The 20,465-nt window shown below is 41.8% G+C and overlaps 1 protein-coding gene across 1 annotated transcript; it reads right to left on the reverse strand.

Annotated features, from left to right (window-relative positions):
- Positions 1 to 135: 135 nt before the first annotated feature.
- On the reverse strand, positions 136 to 20,206 carry LOC146702899 (uncharacterized). Its single transcript, XM_085465964.1, has 12 exons — positions 19,777 to 20,206; positions 18,228 to 19,084; positions 17,912 to 18,092; positions 17,145 to 17,284; positions 9,382 to 9,947; positions 8,984 to 9,257; positions 8,676 to 8,871; positions 7,325 to 7,509; positions 6,829 to 6,924; positions 6,338 to 6,502; positions 4,209 to 4,302; positions 136 to 2,547 (listed from the first exon to the last, which is right to left on the reverse strand). Exons 2-12 carry the CDS (start codon positions 19,048 to 19,050, stop codon positions 2,484 to 2,486), a joined length of 2,784 nt encoding a protein of 927 aa, XP_085322090.1. The 5' UTR covers positions 19,051 to 19,084; positions 19,777 to 20,206; the 3' UTR covers positions 136 to 2,483.
- Between the last annotated feature and the right edge of the window lie 259 nt (positions 20,207 to 20,465).

Raw genomic sequence — 20,465 nt, forward strand, 5'->3', positions numbered from 1 at the left:
GCTGTAAATATGAGTAATTAACAGCACCTGCTGTGTTCATACATAAGTGTAGGAACATCTGCAATCAAGATTATATTAATTCATGTTATTTCAGGCTGTCACATTGTACTTAAAAAAAGACTGCCGAAACACAACTGCACATATTTCAAATTTATTGACTTCTTTTTTCAAATAAATGTGCAAAACATTTGAGGAAAAACATGAAAAATAAACCATTAAAAAAAATGGAAAAAAAGAGAAACATATTGTAATTCATGACTTGTGCATGCAGATGATACAAAGTTGTTGTTTTTTTTAACTTTTCCAGTGTTTTTTTGTGACATGTTGTTTGTTGTGTAAAGTTCTGAGAGTACTTGCTGCATGTACACACCGTTTTAGTGCTCAGTCACATTCGCACGCTTCTGTTTTCACTCCTAGTTTTGTTAGACTTTGAATACTGCAAAAACCCGACTCTGTGAATGAGTCAGCTCAGATTTGTAAAGCAAGAAGCCGACACGCAGTAGTGTTGCATGAGCCATTTTCTCACAATAGTTTATTTTAGGTTAGAGACATCAAAGTTGCACTCGGCGGCGAGCTCATTTGCATGTCCGTGTATAATCTGTAATCTTGAAGAGCAGCTTCTTCATCCTGTCTTTTCATTTTCTAACCTATCAACATGCACTGCGTTTCACAAAAACCTAAAATATACCAGAAAAGACATTTAACGGGCATTAAAAGGTGGAAAGCCACACCACTAAATCACTGCGAACGCTTAAAAAAAAACAAAAACAAACAAAAAACCTTAAATTGCCTTGACTTGGCTAAATTGATGTAAAAGAAAAGAAGTTGCACGAAAGCAGCAGCGCATCTCTAAAATAAATCAAGCACAGTAGCCCACGAAGTCTAGCTCGGCCTCACATCTGATCTCAGTGCGAGCCCACGTCACATCAGCTGATGGCACAGCTGATACCGTTCTGTGCATCCAGCCTCACTTAGGCCACGCTACTCAAGCTGCTTTAGCCTTCATACACTTGCCGTTGCATGTGCAAACCTCCACCCACAGCTCCTCCTTCTTCATGCTGTTTCTGACGCAGATCTTGCTGCTGCTCTCCCCAGCTCTGGCTTTCCACTTATTTACAAGCTTATCTAGAGCTACGTAAAAAAAAAAAAAAGGTTTTCTTTTAACTATAGTGGCCCTGACTGAAATCCTATTTGACAGGACTGATGTAGCTTTACATGGTTGTATTAAGAAATGTTACTGTGAGATTAGAGTTGACGAGAAAGGTACAGGGAGGTGGGGGTGGGGTCATTTCATTGATGAGAAAAGCAACACAAAGAGGCAAACAGCACTTCAACGCTATCAAAAACAGCATACACATGCTCATTCAGGGCACATTATCTTGGCAATTTTGACTATTTTAGGTCTGATATTTATAATCTATTAAAAGTGAACTCAAACTAACTCAACTGATAAAATTCTCTCTGCATCCCTGCAATAACTTATCATTTCAGACTGCTAAGAATGTCTTCCCCCCCTGAGAATATCAACGTCATATTTGTAGTACTGACACTTATCTCTAACTTGTGCTGTCCCCTCTATTAAGTGGAGAAACAACTGATCAAACGAAACACCGGGCAAAGGCACAAGAGCGGTTTCCGAGCCACTAAGAACACAAGCGAAACACAGAATAAGCAATATTTCATCTCTTATAAACAAATTCTCCCCATTTAAGGAATTACTTCATACGTCTCGCACAATCCCTTCTTCTAATTTTCAAAAACGAGACACTGTAAACAGTTTTCTTTGACCAAGAGTACAAAAGTGGTTACAGACACTCATTACAGGTTAGAGACATTCACATTTAAAGGGCAATCAGGCCCTTTGACTACAGTTCAAAGTCATCTATCAAAATATAGAGCAGAAAAACAAGGCAGGAAGTCAAAAACATAAGACATGAACAGAATGTAATCTTGTTATACAGCCTGGTGTTAAAAACACTTTAGTGCCAGCAGGCATTCCTGCAGAAATCAGAAGCATTGTTGTTTTAAATGTCTTAATTTAAAAGCTTCATTCATAGCAAAAGAAAAACAATTTAGGACTCAAGTACTTAAAAATAAATCCCTTTCTTATATCTTCCTTTCTTTTAAAAGTAGAAACCAGCACTGTTCACAGGCAAAGGTTGCACATCGATTCTTAGGAAAAAGAAGAAGAAGAAGAATGTTATGACTTTTAAAACGCAGCACACTGGTTGCCTAATTTCATGTCACTGAAGCTATAAAATGTCACGTCATGCACACACTGGATGCAACCACATAGTTAACAATTACAAGTCATTTTGACAGAAGGACACTTTGTGGCGTTTGTTTCACAACAGCCGCACATTTAGTTACCCACAGGTCAAATTAACCCTTTGATTACCCACAGTAGCTCTCTCTCTCTGCTGAAGTCCTCCCCTGCACGTGGCCACTACCACATGCAAAAAGCCGCTGGCCCAAAGCCTGGATTATAGATCAGACAGTCCCTCCCCGTGCTCACTCAGCTCCATGGTGTAATAGTCCAGAGGACGCCTGGGAAAGCACACAGCAGCGTTACAAAATGTAAAACTTTTATTTTTTAAACAGCTGACAAAAAGTGTCTTTTAGATGTAGCTGAAGAAATATAAGACATACTGAAGGGTTTTCACCTAAATTCTGCAATCCATAAACCTGAAAATGTGGATGTTTGAACCTTAAATCTGCTCTTGTGTTGTTTCACTCTTTGATACACTTAATATACCTCTAATAATGCATAAAAATGTGTGATCAGAAAGTTCTAGGACTCCAGCACTCCTGCTAGTCCCAACGGTGACCCCTTAGCTCGTGAATTTCATTTAGAGGAGAAAGTCGCAGAGCAATGGATTTCTGTGAAGTCATTTCCTGACATTTTTTTTTTTTTAAATCACTGGTCTTTATATAGTCCTGTGAGTTTTACTTCCTCCCTGTGGTAGTTATTCATCCTGAATAATCAGTTCATCTTCCTCCATGCGGGAACCCAGTTCTGGTAAGCAGGGTGGGAAGTGACTGAATGAAGGTTTCACAAAAAAGATGAGGATATGTCAGGTACCATAACTCAAAGGAACTGTATCCTGATCGATATTATTACAGAGACACACACACACACCAAAAAACAAAAAACAAAGCATGCTCCTGGCTTAGACACTGCTATCTGGTGTCTGACTTGTAGCTCTCGTTACGAACTGTAATCCTCAAAATGAAACTCAGGTCAGCTCATCAGGCAACGTTGTGCAAACTCTGTGCAAGTTTGAGGTCTGCAACTAAATTGAAACACATGCATGCAAGTGGCTAAAAAGAGTTCAATGTAATCTAATCAGTAGGAGTCCTACAGCAGTCATGGAACTTCACAAGTAGTGCTGACAGGAAGAAGGTCAGTTTTTATAAATAGTTACAGAAGACGTTTACAGACACTCAGATGAGCAGGAACTTCATGGTAATTTGGGGCTTTAATGATTTCTTTAAATTGCTCTTTCTCCATGGTGCAGTGGTTGTGTTTAATTACTTTAATAAACAAGAAGTGGAAGCACAAGTTTGAATTTATTTTGGATTTTCTCTAATCCGCCTCTAATACATAGAGGCTCAAAGATAAACACAGACACCAACTAATATTTTGTTAAATGTCTCTTAGCACTTCGGCCAGATGCCTCTCTTATAATTCTGGCTGGATATTTACCAATTCTGCCAAGAAGTGTGGTCAAAGTTCATTTAAATTGGTTGGTTGGTTTCCTGGCACAGACCCGGCTTGTAAGAGTAGTCCACAGACTTTCACCAGGTTTGAGGTCAGGACTTTGGGAAGGCCGTTCCAGCAGCTTAATGTTAGCCTGCTTTATCTGTTCCAAAACCAGTCAGTACATGTAAACTTCTGACTACAACTGTTATTTACTCAATCTTTCACAGCTGGAAGCGTACACCCAAAAGTCAGAGCTCAAGGCTGGATTATAACTTGGACACGTGGTCTTGGCTAAATGAGCAGTGCCCATTGTGGTGTAGTGAACTCTGACACACATATTTTAAATCACAGGAATCACTACAAATCAAACGATTACACAAATTTCTGAAAAGATTTATATAGCAAATACATCCATAAAAGGCTTTTGCCATATTGTGATAAGATATTTAAAAATGTCTACATTCATATGTAGTATGAAAGGGGGAGATGATGCAGGAGATCTTACCTCCTCCTGTAGAAATACGTGACCAGAGCAGCTCCTAGTCCCAGCACCAGGATCACAGCTACTATCAGCCCTATCTGTAACCCCAGGGCAGATGCTAAAAAGAAGAGCAAAGGTAAGTTACACTGTCCTGGTCGTGATTGGTGTTGTAACATTCAACCTCCTACACGCAGCAAAAAGCCAACGCAGCCATCGCCCTGGACAGGTGGTTCATTCGCCTTTCCCACGTTCCAACCAGCCACACCTGTGTCCACCTGCAGCTCTTGCCAGTCTGAAGGTGTTTGAGGGGGTGAGCTGCTATTTGCTATGACAAGGTTTTCTCATGCTTATGTTAGATAAGGAGGCAATTTGTTCGATTTGTTTGGTGCTCTTTGGTTAGCTGATAATACTTTACAGATTCATTTGTTTTGCCCACTGCTAGCCCCGATTCTCATTCCAACTCCTACACTTCTATAAATCTCTAAAGCAAACAAAATATTTGAACATTTCTAACAAGTTGTTTCTGTGGCTGTTTGGAACCTTGGGAAGGTGGATGTTATGGTCCTGCTGTGTTTCGGCCAGACCTAAAAGGCTATAACATACAATTTCTGAAAACGTAAGCGAAGAATAACAGCAATTTAAACATTAGGAAGGAAATTTAAAAGTGCAACAGAATTTGTTTTATTTAGATATTTTGATGCATAGAAACCTCATCTCTTTTTGCAAAACACAGCTTTCTGGGTCACAGAACACAATACAAAGCAGAAGGAGTCCAAGCAACACTGAGCCGAGAAATACTTCATACGGCAGCGAAACAGAAACTCCAACTGTCTCTTGTGGAGAGTTTTTAATTAACAGCAAATTATTTTCTCCTCAGTCTATTTTCACTTTGTACTATTAGTCATGTATTTGTATTTGTATGTGGGATCAGTTCTTTATAAATCATTCCTTACCCTGCCAAAATTCACAGGCACAAGACCCTTTACTTGATTGATAATTACATTTTTGGGCTTAAATGTTGCTGTGTTGAATCTAAACCAGGGTCTTTCACTTCTTATGTTGAACTTTTTAAAATACTCTAGTTTAAACCACTGTAAAGTGTGCACCTACTATAAAAAAATATGCATAATGTTCCAACATTTAAACTAACAGAAGAACTTATTATTAATATAAACATAACATAATAAGAAGTTACTTTCTCGTTTCCTTTTTGTTACTAAGGGTAAGAGCAGGTCAGATTTCATTCTAATTAGGGAGGTCCTTCACCTTTCACCTTTATAAATCATGCATGAAACACAATGATCTAATTATATGATCTAATAATTTCCCGCAGAGAGCAAGACATAGTAAAGATAAAGGTAATCAGCCTGCTGCAGCATTTCTAATCTAAAAATGACCATTTCCACTTTTTTTTAGATAACTTTCTGATGAGCAATCACCAGCTGTCACATTTCCTGCGACTGGTTCACAATAAAAGCCAGGATGTAAAGTGTGGCAGCACAGTACTTTAAAAATGAACTGTATGTAATTAAACATAGTATCATGATGGCAGTTAACACTTAGGATCATAATGATTACTTTAAGTACTTTCAGACTTCGTGGCAGGCTGGTTGCTCTCCAGATTTTACATGTTCCACTATTTTACATTTGACAGATTTACACTTGCTTTATTTTTGTTTTCAAAGAGGCAAATTCTGTCTTACATGAGCCTTTTGAACCAGAGGTCAAAAGGCTACAACAAATTCCTGTGTGCCAAAATCAGACAGGCCACGATTACCTTTTAAAACAAGTGGAGACACAAGAAATTTCTTTGATTTCATGCAGTGAAATTTGGGATCCAAAGAACCAAATTTAGAAGTTTAGACTTATGCCTGATTAAGGCTTCGTATTTCTTACATAGCCTACTAGAGTAGTCAATGACGTTTATGCTTATGTGTGCTGCATTACATGCTAATTACCATGTGGTATGTGCCAGCCAGCCAGTTCCATTTCTCGGGAGGCGGACGTCAGGCAACTAGGTGGGTTATGATGCAGATTTCCTGCTGATTTCCTGCTAAATTGGGCACTTCACTGCAGACTACAGGGTCCTGACTGATTGCTGTAGCTAATCTTTTTGAAACAATGATGCTGAACTGCTACAAGGTCATTCTTACATGTGCTTGTGTAACGACCGGTAGTGGGGGAGGAGCAGACATCTCCCTGGGTGGACGACAGGTTCATATGCGATGTCTGGATGATCAGGGCCCTCTGATGGGCCGACAGAGCCTGAATGCTCCCCCAAACTCGCAGCCAGCCAGACACACAAGAAAAGTTTGCCCCTTAAACAAGAACAGAGACAAATTTTTCACCTTCTACAAAAAATTGCTCAGGTTGTGCATTTTTTTGTATACATATAGACTCTGTAAACCTGGGAGGTTGGAGCTTATATTGAACAGCAGCATTTGTGGCAGTTTTTCAGTGTTTATGAGGGACATAGGGCATGATGATGAAAGGAAACAAGCCACACCTGAGCCCGCCTATCTCCTAATGATTTCATTCTCCAACTATAAGTTTCTAGAGCTGTTTCAAAGACCAGGGATGAGCTACTGTAGTCTTTCATTGAATATGAGCCTAATGTGGTTGGTTTTGTGGAAAAGTGGCTCACCTTGGAGATACAGAGCAGAAATGCCACAATGACATCGCTGCTCTAAGTAGTCTGCCACCTCAGAGACCCCCTTCCCCTGGATAAGACCACTGCAGTCTGTGAAAAACAGAGTGTGAGCTCTTAGTTACTGCGTTATAATGAGACCATCTTGATTTTATTAATTTATTTATTTATTTTTAAGCCGGACGCCACGAGCAAGGGATGAATCTGACAAACAAAATAAAATGGGCATTAAATTGTGTTCAATGAAGCTAAAAATGAGCACAAACGAACATAAAATTTACCACGAAAATAATGTCTGATTATGTCAAAAATGAGAAATCAGACTGTTTTTCCATTTCTTCATAAATTTTGACTTCTTTTTGCAAACACAGGAGTTGCCTTCTGCTGGCAGTCAGAAAGAATGCAGGTATAAGGCACTTCATGTAAGCTTCCATATCCCGTAACATTTTTTTTTTTTTTTACTTTTATAAACGTTCATTTTAAGATGCCTTACCTCCCACCTGCTCTTGCCAGTCAGTGGACAGCGGTCCGAGGCAAAGATCAATCTGACTTGAGAAGGTGGAGCTAGGACAGAGGTTGGTGCTGTGAGGTGTGGCAGACGAGGTGGTCCAGGATGAGGGGCTCCTCACCTCACAGCATGAACACCGGCTAAGTGTGACGGGACCATCTTCCACTGACCTGCACGTACAGCGCATGTTTGAGTACAGTGATTTTGAATGGTACACATACTGACAGTAATTTGAACAAACATTCCTCAAAATGCCAAAGGTGCAATTAGGTACATTTTTAAATGCTTGTCTGACTCAGTCAGTGTTAAACAGCTAAACAAAAAACAGTTTCTTAGAAAATAGTCAGTTTTATTGACTTGGCTGAATGTGAGTGAAAAAGCAGCCAAGCAAAGAAAAACTTTGGAAAACATTCGGAGAGCCACTGCTCAAGTGCACTTGGAAAAAAATTATATTTAGATATGTGGGGTGGCTCAAGACTTGCACTGTGTGCATTACTTCAGACGCTTATCAATCTTTTCATCAATCTTCTTGTCTCAGAGACACTCTGCTAGGCCTCTTGGACCCTGACCTCTGTTGATCTCTGCACTTGTCCATCAGGCCAATCTTTTCCAGAAAGTGTAAAAAAAAAAAAATCTTAATAAAAACAACTATTACTTTGCTGTATGGTCGAATGGTGTAGCCTTTAAACACAGACAGTATAGTCTCAAATGTCTGATTGCATTTGGCAGTCATTCCTCTTGTTCTCCAAATTTGTGCTGATAGAATATGAGCCGAACTTCACAGTTCAGCACAAACACACACACACACGCACGCACGCACACACACACACGCACACACACACACACGCACACACACACACGCCTCCAGCTGTTTGTTCCTGATTGAACCTTTTACCACCACCTGGAGAAAATTGGGTTTCTACTTTCACTTTCTATTTTCACAGCTCCAATTACCTGAAGTGACGCATGTTTGAAATGTGTTTTTCTGATCAAATCATAGACAAGTCTGACAGACTTTGATTAATCAAATATGGCATTTGCTGTGATTAGGAAACATTTTTGCTACAGGTTTCTATGGTTATATTTCACTGAGTTATATTTGTATAGTAAGTAATGGAGGCAGCTATGCCTACTTAAAACGTATGAAAAGGCTAAATAAATGGTTACTTTCTGTGTTTAAATGTGTTGTTTTATGTTCTTTGGATCTTTTTTTCCTGTGAATAAGGACATCTTTTGTCTTAATGACAAAGTCTTGAAATATCTCTACAAAGCTGTGGTTTTGAGCGCCATCATTAATTATAAAGTGTGTGATTCATGTGTTGAGTCATGTGTGTACCTGAGAGCTGGGATTACTTGTCTCCCCCTGGTGGTGGACAGAGAGGACAGCAGTTGCCGGTTCTCACTGAACACAAGCACATCTCTGAGGCTGGAGTTGGTCAGAGCAGTTCCAGCTCTGCAGATGCTGAATAGGTCGTAGCACAGGACTACAGCTCCTCGCCCGGGAATCGTGGAGCCCTCTGGGAAGGTCTGATCTATGCAGAGAGAGAAGGTGAACCGGTTACAGACAAAAAAAAAAGTGAGGCGAGTCAAAGAGGCAAATAGATTTGGTTGGTTTTAAGAAAGAAAATCTTCAATTGCTCTCACCTGCACCGGTGACATTTCCAATGATGTAAAATCCGTCCCGGTTAATAGATCCGGTCAAGGGAAGGGCAATGACGGTCCCACTACGCTCCTGGTCAAACACAGAGAGCACCAGGCCCTGCAGGTCTGTCATAGGTGGCCCGTGAAGCTCCACAAAGGCCCGCTGCTGGCTGTGATTGGTCCAGTGGTTGCTAGCCACCTCACTGATAACCACACCGTCAGGGGCAGGAGGAGGGCGAGGGCAGCTGTTTTCCCTCAGAGGGGTTGGTGGAGCCACCTACACGGGATGACACAAGACGCAGACCTATATTAACTTCAAAAATGTCTGTGACAAAACAGAAAAGATAATAAACCACCCAATCCTGACTTAGTGCTTTATTGTCTGAAATGTTAATACTCACTGAAAAAGCAGACAAGTCATAGGGGTAAAGGCCTCTACAACGGCTAAGGGCCTCATCACCAGGCAGAACCTCCGGGTCCTCCAGCAGTGGCAGCTGTCCTGGAGTCAGAGCTTTACTCAGCTCCTGTGCCTCCCTGTCTGACCCTCTCTGTCGATAAACCACAGCATCCAGCAGGCCTTTAGTAGGAATTCCCCTCTGCGCGGCCGACGGTGGGCCGAAGGGGCTGCGATAGAGCGCCACAGCATCTGGTCCGTTCTGGATGGTGTTGGGAGGCAGGCGCAGCGATGGGGCTGGCACCAACCTGTCGCTGCCCAGCAGAAAATACCCTTTGGAGGTGGTGAAGTGTCCGCTCAGGCTGATCTCCCTGTACGGTTTGTTATTGTGCGCACTGAAGAGCAGTATCCAGATGTCCTGCAAGGAGACTCGGCGGCCTGATGGGTGCCACAGCTCGATGTACTCCCCGTCCTCAGCTGCGCCGGGTGTATCAGTGTTCAGCTCGTTGATCAGGAAGTCAGTGTTGCCCCAGGGTGGGAGGTGAGGCGGCGAGTCTGTGCCTCCTGGAACCACTGGAGCATAAAAGGAGGAATTTATTAGGGATTTATTAGGCCACTGCAGCTCAGCAACAAGGTGATGTTTTCCTACAGCTGACGACGTCCCCTCTTAAACTCCCACATACAGCGCAATCATGAAACATAACACCGTGATAAAAGTATGATGTCACCTCTACTACTAGTGATCTCATGATCACGTTTGTCATCATATTCAAGATGGTTTGATTTGTCATAGGGCTGAACAACCTTAATGGAAACATAAACTGATCACATAGCTGCTTCAGAAGGAAAATACTATGGAGCAATGTTAAAAATATTCCAGATAAAACATATGAAACTTCTTAAATAGATGATTGCACATCAGAGCACAATGGAAACACATGTAAGGACGTCCTTAACATATTTATTATGCATTTAATAACTGATGTGTTCATCAGCTTCAGACACACTGCACAGCTTCATAGTTCACTCATCCACAAATGAAGAGGAATTCCCTCAACAGCAGACCTGGACAGGTAACTGTTGGCATCACATTCAGAGCATATCTCATAAAGTCTTCAAAATCTTGTACATGCTTATACAGTGGGGCAAAAAAGTATTTAGTCAGCCACCGATCGTGCAAGTTCCCCCACCTAAAATGATGACAGAGGTCAGTAATTTGCACCAGAGGTACACTTCAACTGTGAGAGACAGAATGTGGAAAAAAAAAATCCATGAATCCACATGGTAGGATTTGTAAAGAATTTATTCGTAAATCAGGGTGGAAAATAAGTATTTGGTCAATAACAAAAATACAACTCAATACTTTGTAACATAACCTTTGTTGGCAATAACAGAGGTCAAACGTTTACTATAGGTCTTTACCAGGTTTGCACACACAGTAGCTGGTATTTTGGCCCATTCCTCCATGCAGATCTTCTCGAGAGCAGTGATGTTTTGGGGCTGTCGCCGAGCAACACGGACTTTCAACTCCCGCCACAGATTTTCTATGGGGTTGAGGTCTGGAGACTGGCTAGGCCACTCCAGGACTTTCAAATGCTTCTTACGGAGCCACTCCTTTGTTGCCCGGGCGGTGTGTTTTGGATCATTGTCATGTTGGAAGACCCAGCCTCGTTTCATCTTCAAAGTTCTCACTGATGGAAGGAGGTTTTGGCTCAAAATCTCACGATACATGGCCCCATTCATTCTGTCCTTAACACGGATCAGTCGTCCTGTCCCCTTGGCAGAAAAACAGCCCCATAGCATGATGTTTCCACCCCCATGCTTCACAGTAGGTATGGTGTTCTTGGGATGCAACTCAGTATTCTTCTTCCTCCAAACACGACGAGTTGAGTTTATACCAAAAAGTTCTACTTTGGTTTCATCTGACCACATGACATTCTCCCAATCCTCTGCTGTATCATCCATGTGCTCTCTGGCAAACTTCAGACGGGCCTGGACATGCACTGGCTTCAGCAGCGGAACACGTCTGGCACTGCGGGATTTGATTCCCTGCCGTTGTAGTGTGTTACTGATGGTGACCTTTGTTACTTTGGTCCCAGCTCTCTGCAGGTCATTCACCAGGTCCCCCCGTGTGGTTCTGGGATCTGTGCTCACCGTTCTCATGATCATTTTGACCCCACGGGATGAGATCTTGCGTGGAGCCCCAGATCGAGGGAGATTATCAGTGGTCTTGTATGTCTTCCATTTTCTGATGATTGCTCCCACAGTTGATTTTTTCACACCAAGCTGCTTGCCTATTGTAGATTCACTCTTCCCAGTCTGGTGCAGGTCTACAATACTTTTCCTGGTGTCCTTCGAAAGCTCTTTGGTCTTGGCCATGGCGGAGTTTGGAGTCTGACTGTTTGAGGCTGTGGACAGGTGTCTTTTATACAGATGATGAGTTCAAACAGGTGCCATTCATACAGGTAACGAGTGGGGGACAGAAAAGCTTCTTACAGAAGACGTTACAGGTCTGTGAGAGCCAGAGATTTTCCTTGTTTGAGGTGACCAAATACTTATTTTCCACCCTAATTTACGAATAAATTCTTTACAAATCCTACCATGTGGATTCATGGATTTTTTTTTCACATTCTGTCTCTCACAGTTGAAGTGTACCTCTGGTGCAAATTACTGACCTCTGTCATCATTTTAAGTGGGGGAACTTGCACAATCGGTGGCTGACTAAATACTTTTTTGCCCCACTGTATTAGGATACTGAATTATAAAAATTCTATTCAAAACACAAACATTTCTTTTTTAATGACTATTATATATCAGTCGCAAGATTCATAGTCACTATTTTCTACACCACTTACTGCAGCAGTCGCTAATAAGACCTAACCTACAATCTATTAATACCTAAATGACAGCCAGTGTTACATAATACACACAAATGGTTTCCAACATGATAAAATAGGTTGTGCAGTCTGAAAATATTTGATTGTTTTGAGATGAGAGATTCTATTGATATTTTTTACATGAGCAGCGAAAGATGATTCTGATGTGATGTAGAGGAGAGACAAGCTTTGGGTTTAACACGTTTGTATGTAAACTTAAAAACAAGTATATTAGCTGATCGTGTGTGTGTGTGTGTGTGTTTGTGTGTCGCATGCAATATTTATGCAGTGGGTTATCATTTAGGGATGCAGCAGAACACCGAAAGTGAAAATATCTGCATTTGTCCCAAACTGTGACTTCTGCAATGAAGTACCAAAACATGAATTTTTGTAGCACTACATGCTTAATAAGACTGACAGAGTATCATTTATTAATGAGGACCATATTTCCCCAAACACCGGGATAGCTGCCTGTTTTAGGAAAGCTCTACTTTAGCCCGGAGATGCACATGGATAGGCTCAAGAGAAGCTTCTTCCCAATGGCCATCTGGGTGCTCAATGAGAACACTGCTCGGGGCTACAAAACCCTCCATCCATCAGCTCCACCACTATAGAATAAACAGCCATATCCCATAAAACCAACTCATATCTTCATTGCCTTATTAATCATCATATGTAAACACCTAATTTACCCTAAAACCAACTTAAAGACCTTCACTGAGAAGGTTGGAAGTTCACAATGCAGAAATACAAACACCTCACTGAACTCTGACCAATGACAGCCAACAATGGAAAAAGCACAAGGTTGCTGATCATTATAACCGTCATGACTTTCCTGCAAAGTCTGATTACGTGTGTACATCTAATTAAACTTCTTGGATGTGTCACTTTCTGATTTGTTGTGGTTTACAGTTTAGTGATATGTTATTGTGGAAAAATATTCATGCACTACATTTACAGCTCATGGACCCAGTCTTCATGACATTACCTACTAGTTTCTGAAATTTGGATTTTTAAGCCTCAATGTTTTGTTGCCACCATGACAGGGCTTTTTGTTGTTTGTTTTTAAGCCAGAATTGACCATATTTGGATGAGGACACGCACTGCTAAGTTATTAGCTAATGCTAGCACGTTCCATGTGGATGTACCGCACAGCGAGCCATAATATTTGACAGGCAAGTACATAAAAACGCTATAAAAGGCAGCAACAGCACAATAGAGATGATCAGTTCAGTGACTCATGAGGTGAGGTCACATGGCCACATGGCCATGATTGCATGCCTGTCAATCAAACTGGCTACAGTTCTAACTTTAACTCTTAACAGGAAACAAATTGACCACTTATCCCCCCCCCCAAAAAAAGAAAAAAAAATCATCCACCATACATAGTGTGACTGCTTTCATATTCACTTGGTAATTTGAGTACTTCAGCAACTTTTCTGTCTTTTTTTTTTAGCAGCGATTAACTGAAATTATTTTGGGGCCTTAAAGAAATGGATTTGATTTTTTATCATTATTGCGACCTCACTAATTACAAACTCCTTGAAAGCTCTTTCTTATTTGTCTGATCCTAACGGTTGTGAAGGCATGCCTAGACAATGCATTTGTTAGGCAGCCACCACCACACAGAGCATGTGCAAAGTGGCGGGCGTTGTACGGTTCCCACACACTGTCACAGAGGATAAACAACCCAAATCTCTGCCTGAGGAAGAATCACCATGGTCATAATTAAGTAAATACATAACAGCTGCACAGACAAAACTCTTGCATTGTTTTCTTTGTGAGCAGTAACCTTTTTTTATTAAAGGATTCTCTCCTATAAATAGTGGGACATTTAGTTTTTTTGGTTTTATGTATAACCTGTGAAGCAGACATTCAATTTTCCATTTTCTTATAACCTTTATTTAACAAAAATATTTAATAATAAAAAATAACAGAAAATACAAATAAAGCTAAACTAAAATAACAATAAAATATTAAAATAAAACAAAATAATAATTAAAAAATAATTAAAACATTTAAATAAATGACAGACAGACCGATAGATTTTTTTTTTTTTTTTTTTTTTAATCAACCCTGCTGCAAAAACATGCATAACGGCTAATCAAAGGCACATGTTGGCATGACAAAACATGAGAATCAGAAATGATTGAGCCACATATGCTCAACAATCCCACTTCGAGCTTTAGGTTATTGTCTTGGGACATAAGACAAGATAATAAACCTCCAGCTTCTCCTGAGCTTTCCCTCTAATCACATGATCTACATAAAATCTTTCATTTCCAGTTTTATCTAAACAACATAATATTTCAACGTTTGCATCAACGTCTGGTCACAACTCTAACGGCACGCAAATTCTGAATAACCAAATTCATCGTCTCCTTGGGAAAATTCCTGCGACGAGATGAAAAAGAAAAAAAAAATCAATTTGAAAGCATCCCTGATTGCATGCCTATGCATGTAGTGCCTTATGTTACACGTGCCAAAGAATTCAACAATCAAAAACTGTCTTTCCCTGCAAACAGCTCACACAGATTTTCCCACGGACACTCATTGGATGTTTTTTTATTATGGCAATACGTCTTCTTGCTGCACTCCCATCTGTTGGAGTCAAAGCTGCTAACCGATATCCTTCCTGCCAGTTGTGTTGGGATGGTGCATGTGACGACTCGTCGCGTGAAGAGACTGGCAAATCCTCACGATACCACACACCAAGGCACCACAAAAACTTGGTGGGTGAGCAGCAGGATGAAGCATTTTTAGCCAGCTGCATTATTTACTACACAGAAAAGTCTTCTCTCATAAATACATTCACATGTCTGTTCTACTATTTATGACTCGTGGATTTTCATACACCATGAATCCAACCTTGTTTCTTTTGTCATGTTATTGTTTCACGACGCACTAAGGTCTGGACTCCAACCAGCGCAGTTTAGCAACTGGAGTCATGTTGTTGGAATATGTGCAAAATGTGGTTTGGTGGCATCAGGCCTTTACCTGAAAATAAGTCTTTTTAGTTTGGCAGTTTAAAACCTGCAGGCTATAAACGATGGGGAAAATAATTATTCCATGTTATGATGAATTTGTAAGTTTGCTCATTCAAAGAAATGAACTAAAATTTTTATGGCCTGTTTAATCATAATGGACAGAAAGAGAATATCAACCAAATATAAAGAAAAAAATTTGATTTCCATGTCACTGAGTGAAATAAATACTTGATCCACAAGCAAAGCATGACTAAGTACTTGGTGGAGAAATCCTTGTTGGCAGCACAGCGCTAAGACATTTCCTGTAGTTCGTCACTCCTCTTCAGAGAAACTCTAAATCCTTTAGGTTTTTTTGGTTGCCACTCGGAAACTCAAAGTTTCAGCTCCCTCCACAGATTTTCTAAAGGACTGAGGCTTGAAGACTGGCCAAGTCACTAACCTTAATGTGCTTCTTCTTTAGCCAATCCTTTGGTGCTGCAGTGGTATATTTTGGGTCTGGAAGGCCCATCCATGACCCATCTTCCACGTTCTGATTGAGGGAAGGAGCTTATTGTCTAAGATTTTATTGCACATGGTCCATTGTGAAAAACAGCCCCAACCATAACTGTGGGGCGTTGACTGTGGTGCTCTTTGGGTCATATTTAGCATTTATCTTCCTCCAATCACGGCGGATGGAGTTGATGCTTGATTTTGGCTTCATCTGACCACAGCACTTTCTGAACCATATAGATGTTAACTGGTAAACTTAACACGGGCCTGTACATCTGCCTACTTGAGCAGGGGAACCTCGCAGGTGCTGAAAGATTTCAATTCATTTCAGCGTAATGGATTGCATTTGTGTTCTTGGTGGCTGTGGTCCCAGCTGCCTTCAAGATCTCTAACTAAGCTCCTCCCTTGTTGTTTTAGGATGATCCACCAACTTTCTAACAGTCATCATCACCCAATGAGGCAAAATCTTGCATTGAGCTCCAGACTGAGGGCGACTGATGGACATTTCATCCATTTCTGAATAATCGCACCAACAGTTCTTCTTACAAAGCTTCTTCCTGATGGTCTTGTAGCTCATTCCAGCCTTGTGCAAGTTGACAGTATTGTCCCTGACATCCTTTGGTTCTTACCCATGGTGGAAGAAATTGATTCTGTGGACAGGTGTCCTTTATACACATAAGGAGCTTAGATCGGGAGTATCTGTAATTGATTGACTGATTGTAATAAATCTGTACGAGCCAGAATTCTGGCTGGGTTTTAGGGGATTAAATACTTATGTCACTCAACAACATGCAAATCTATTTATAAGTTTTATCTAATGTGTTTTTTCTGGATTTTTGGTTGATATTCTGTTTCTCTCCATTAAAATGAAACAACCATAAAAAATGAAACTGGTCATTTCTTGGAAAGCGAGGAAACTTGCAAATTCAGCAGGGGATCAAATGCTTATTTACCCTATTGTATCACTCAGCATTAATGGTGCCATGTGCTCTGATGCACCCAGATACCATCACACAGGCTGGCCTTTGAACTGTGTACTGACAACAACCAGGATACTCCTCTTCCTTTTCTTTAACTAAGAGGATGCGGTATGTGTGATTTCCAAAACCAGTCTCAGGACAGTTTTCAATTTTTCCTTAGTCCAGCTTAAATGGGAGCTGTGTTTTCTAGATTTTGTTCACCTTCTTTTACATAGTTTTATTTTGAATTAGTAGACCCAGCAACAATACACCAAATATGCACACGCCACAGGTGGCAGACCTAAAGTGGACTTTGAAGAAGTATAACAGGAACTGCTACATCGCCATCGGGACTCCAGCTATGCGTGTCTGCAATGGAGTATAATCGACACTTAAGATTTTCCATTAGAATAATCCAAAAACATGCATGCATGCCTGGAAAGCATTCAAAACACTTACCATTGCTGTGAGGGCAGATTTTTGGCCAGGGGCACTGGTTGGGCAGCCCAGGAGTTTGTGGAGCCTCCCAGAAGATGCCAGGGTCTCTGGCCCAGGTAGCCACACCACAGCGACTGAGATAGAAGCCGCCCTCCCTCAAACTGACAAAATAAAGAAATCATATGAAGAGCAATCATAGTTAACTATGGGCAAACACATTTAACTCTTGATGCTACCCAATAATAAAACCTTAAATTTTAAATGCACTTTTTCCATCAGGCTAAGACATTTTTGGCTTTAGAAAAATGTCATTTGGAATTTGGAACTAATTAATCCCATAAAGTTTGATAACTGTGATTGTAGGTCAGAATTCCCACGTAAACCATACATTCATCCGCTCAGAGCACTTAAGTACATCCACACAGAGCTAAAACAGCTCTAAAACACGGTCATATTTTTATCAGGGACGTGTTAATGAAATGCAGTGTTCAAATTCAAGTGCAAATATCAGCACAAGTCAAAGGCTACTTTTCACTACAGCTCTGCTGTGACCACACAGTGGAGAAAAGAGGAACACTGGTCACAAGCTGACCCTCTTCCCTCCATTGAGTGACTCAGCCTCATGTTGCACAACAAAACTACTGGCTCAAAAATAACCACAGAATATTGCTGACAGTCAAAATATCCACACACACACACGCAAATATATTTATATTTTTTCTTTTTTTAAGAGTTTTACTTTTGAGCTTAAAATCGAGAAAAAACACTAAACTGTCAACAAGTCTTGCCTGTTGCTGAGCTGGTACGGCTGCCTGCCCGGTATGAGAGTCTCTGTGAGGTTGGCACTAGGCTTGTTTCCGGGTCCGGCATACACAAATGCATCTAGAGGCTGTATCTGGCTCAGTGGACTGCCTACAGGAAAGTCTGTAGCTTTTCCATTGTAAATGGCCACTGCCCCAGACTCATCTCCTGAGAAGCCATAAGAAAAGACGAATGAAAAATGACCAACGCACATGACAAACCTACAAAAGCAGAAGAAACCTAGACCCACAAACAATAAGCTTAAACTACAATAAAAAAGCCACTGGATCAGTACACACTGACCTTTCATGTAGCTCTTCTCTATGGTTACAGAGATCAACCCGTTCCTGGAGGTGTCCACATCCACGTCCACGCTGACACTGACCCGGTCTGTTTTCCCATCCCACACTACCAGTACCAGAGAACCTGCAGACGGAGCCTCCGTCAGCTCCACCAGCCCTTCCACCTGCCCTCCGCCTAGCTTCAGCTCAGTAATTAAAGGGATGGTCAACGGAGCAGTAGGAGGGGTGCAGTTGTTTCGCTGACCAGGGGAGGGTGAGGACACCTGAAAGCCCCACCGATCTTCAGACAGCAGGCACCTTTCGATTGATTCGTCCCCCTCGAGCGCCATTTCATCCTCGACGAAAGCCGGCTCCCCGGGCGTGAGCATCTCCGCGAGGAACTCTGCACCTCCAGTACGGCGGGTCATGTAGACGACGGCATCCACTAACCCAACAGCCGTGACGTTCATCTTCTCATTATAGCGAGCGGCAGGTGTGCGGTAGAGGACAATGGCGTCCGGGCCGTTCTGGACTGTGTTTGGCGGCAGGAGGATGGCCGGTTTGGGGAGCATGTCCACCGAGCCCACCAAGAAGAAACCTCTGTCATCCGTGCTGTGGCCCTTGAGGTCCAGCACCTTGTAGGCTATATTTCCGTTTCCATTATAGAACACGAGGGTGTACCCGTCCAGCGGGGCCCGCTGTCCGCTGGTGTGATACAACTCCACGAACTCAGTGGTGTCCAGTCTTGGGTTGTCAGCATTGATCTCGCTGATGATGAGGCAGGGGTCACCTCCAACCATCACCACCAGGCAGAGACAGGCAACGCAGGCTAGACCGACCGCCATGGTTCACAGCTTCACTGAAGCAGCTCGGAAGCTTCTGCAAAGACAAAAAAAAGAGGGGGGGAGACCACCAGTTGCATTCCTCAGTGAAATAAACTTAGTTAAGGAGTATTAATAAGCCTGAGTGACATTTCACAGTTGTTCACCACTTGAGGAGAAGCCTCATAACATCATGAATGAGTCCTCTATGAGTGTATTTTTTTTTTTTCGTTCATGGTGACAGTGGGAATGCACGTCTTCTGAATGAGTCATGAATTGTTGCGAAACGCAGAGGCAAGCAGAGGGAAACTTTGCGTGAAACGATGAAATGCCACACAAGTGAATAAATGGGATTAAGAAACTAAACAGCCACATATACTTTGAACTATACGAGAGAGGCATCAGCCTTCCCAGCCTTTCTTATTTACTTATCCCATTTCTGAGTCAATCTAAAGCTTAATCTTCACAGTATTTAACATTAGCTTTTAGTTATTTTTTTTTAAATGTGTGTTAGGGAGACTACATTAGATTGCACGGCAGTCACTCTTCTTGGTTGGAGAGAGGAGGGGAAAAACGCCTGTGGAGTTAAATTCTTTCACCAAATTATCTCGCATCTCACTGCAGTTATTCCGGTCACGGTTAGGCTGCTATGCATGCATCTTTCCGTCGAAAAGAAGAAGAAGAAAAAAAAGGCTGTCAATCTGATTTCTATCATTGCCACACAAGGTCCTAAAAAGCGTCGCGACTTACAGATTTTTCTCGGTCCTCTTCGTCCAGGTGTCGCTGGTTCGGCAGCTCAAACTTCTCGAGTGGATGTAAAATCACCTCCCCGTCGGAAATATTATTGCTAAAGTTTGTTTTCTGTGCTCTGCCGCTCCCGTCATTCACAAAGCAGCACTTTCTCCCCCCACCTCCGACACCACCGTGCTGTGGGCGGTCAGACTGACTGAGGGGGATGATGCCTGCCAGGGAGGCTCAGGCCAGTCGCAGCTGAGGACAAAACGCCAGTAAAAAAACAGAAATAAAGAAAGAAACAGAGAGACGCAGTGCTAGCAGGAAGGAAAAAACAAGAAACAAAATTAGTCCGCAGCTGTGTGTGAATGCTGTAAATATGTCTGTCTGTCTGACTGTCTGCAGCCTAATAATCTTCCGCGAAAGACGCCTTCAAAGACCTGAAGGGGGCCCCTGACCCCGCTCTGTGAACTAGGGGAGAGTGGCTTCAGTAACACTTCAATGAAAGCACAAGTCCCTCCCAGCGCCAGGTTTACTGTTTACTGCTGGTTTGTCTTTTAAAGAGAAGTTCATTAAAAAGCACAACTTCACAAGCATTTCTGTGGACTAGAAAGCCGAGCAGGTATATCTAGTTATATACGCCTCATGCACAACAATAAAGCTCCTATTTGTTTTTGGGCATAGGCATAACAAAAACTCACGGGGAG

Source organism: Copadichromis virginalis, linkage group LG8 (assembly GCF_057382275.1).
Source record: "Copadichromis virginalis isolate Kocher_CV1m ecotype Utaka linkage group LG8, C_Virginalis_male_GT1.1, whole genome shotgun sequence".
Taxonomy (NCBI): Eukaryota; Metazoa; Chordata; class Actinopteri; order Cichliformes; family Cichlidae; genus Copadichromis; species Copadichromis virginalis.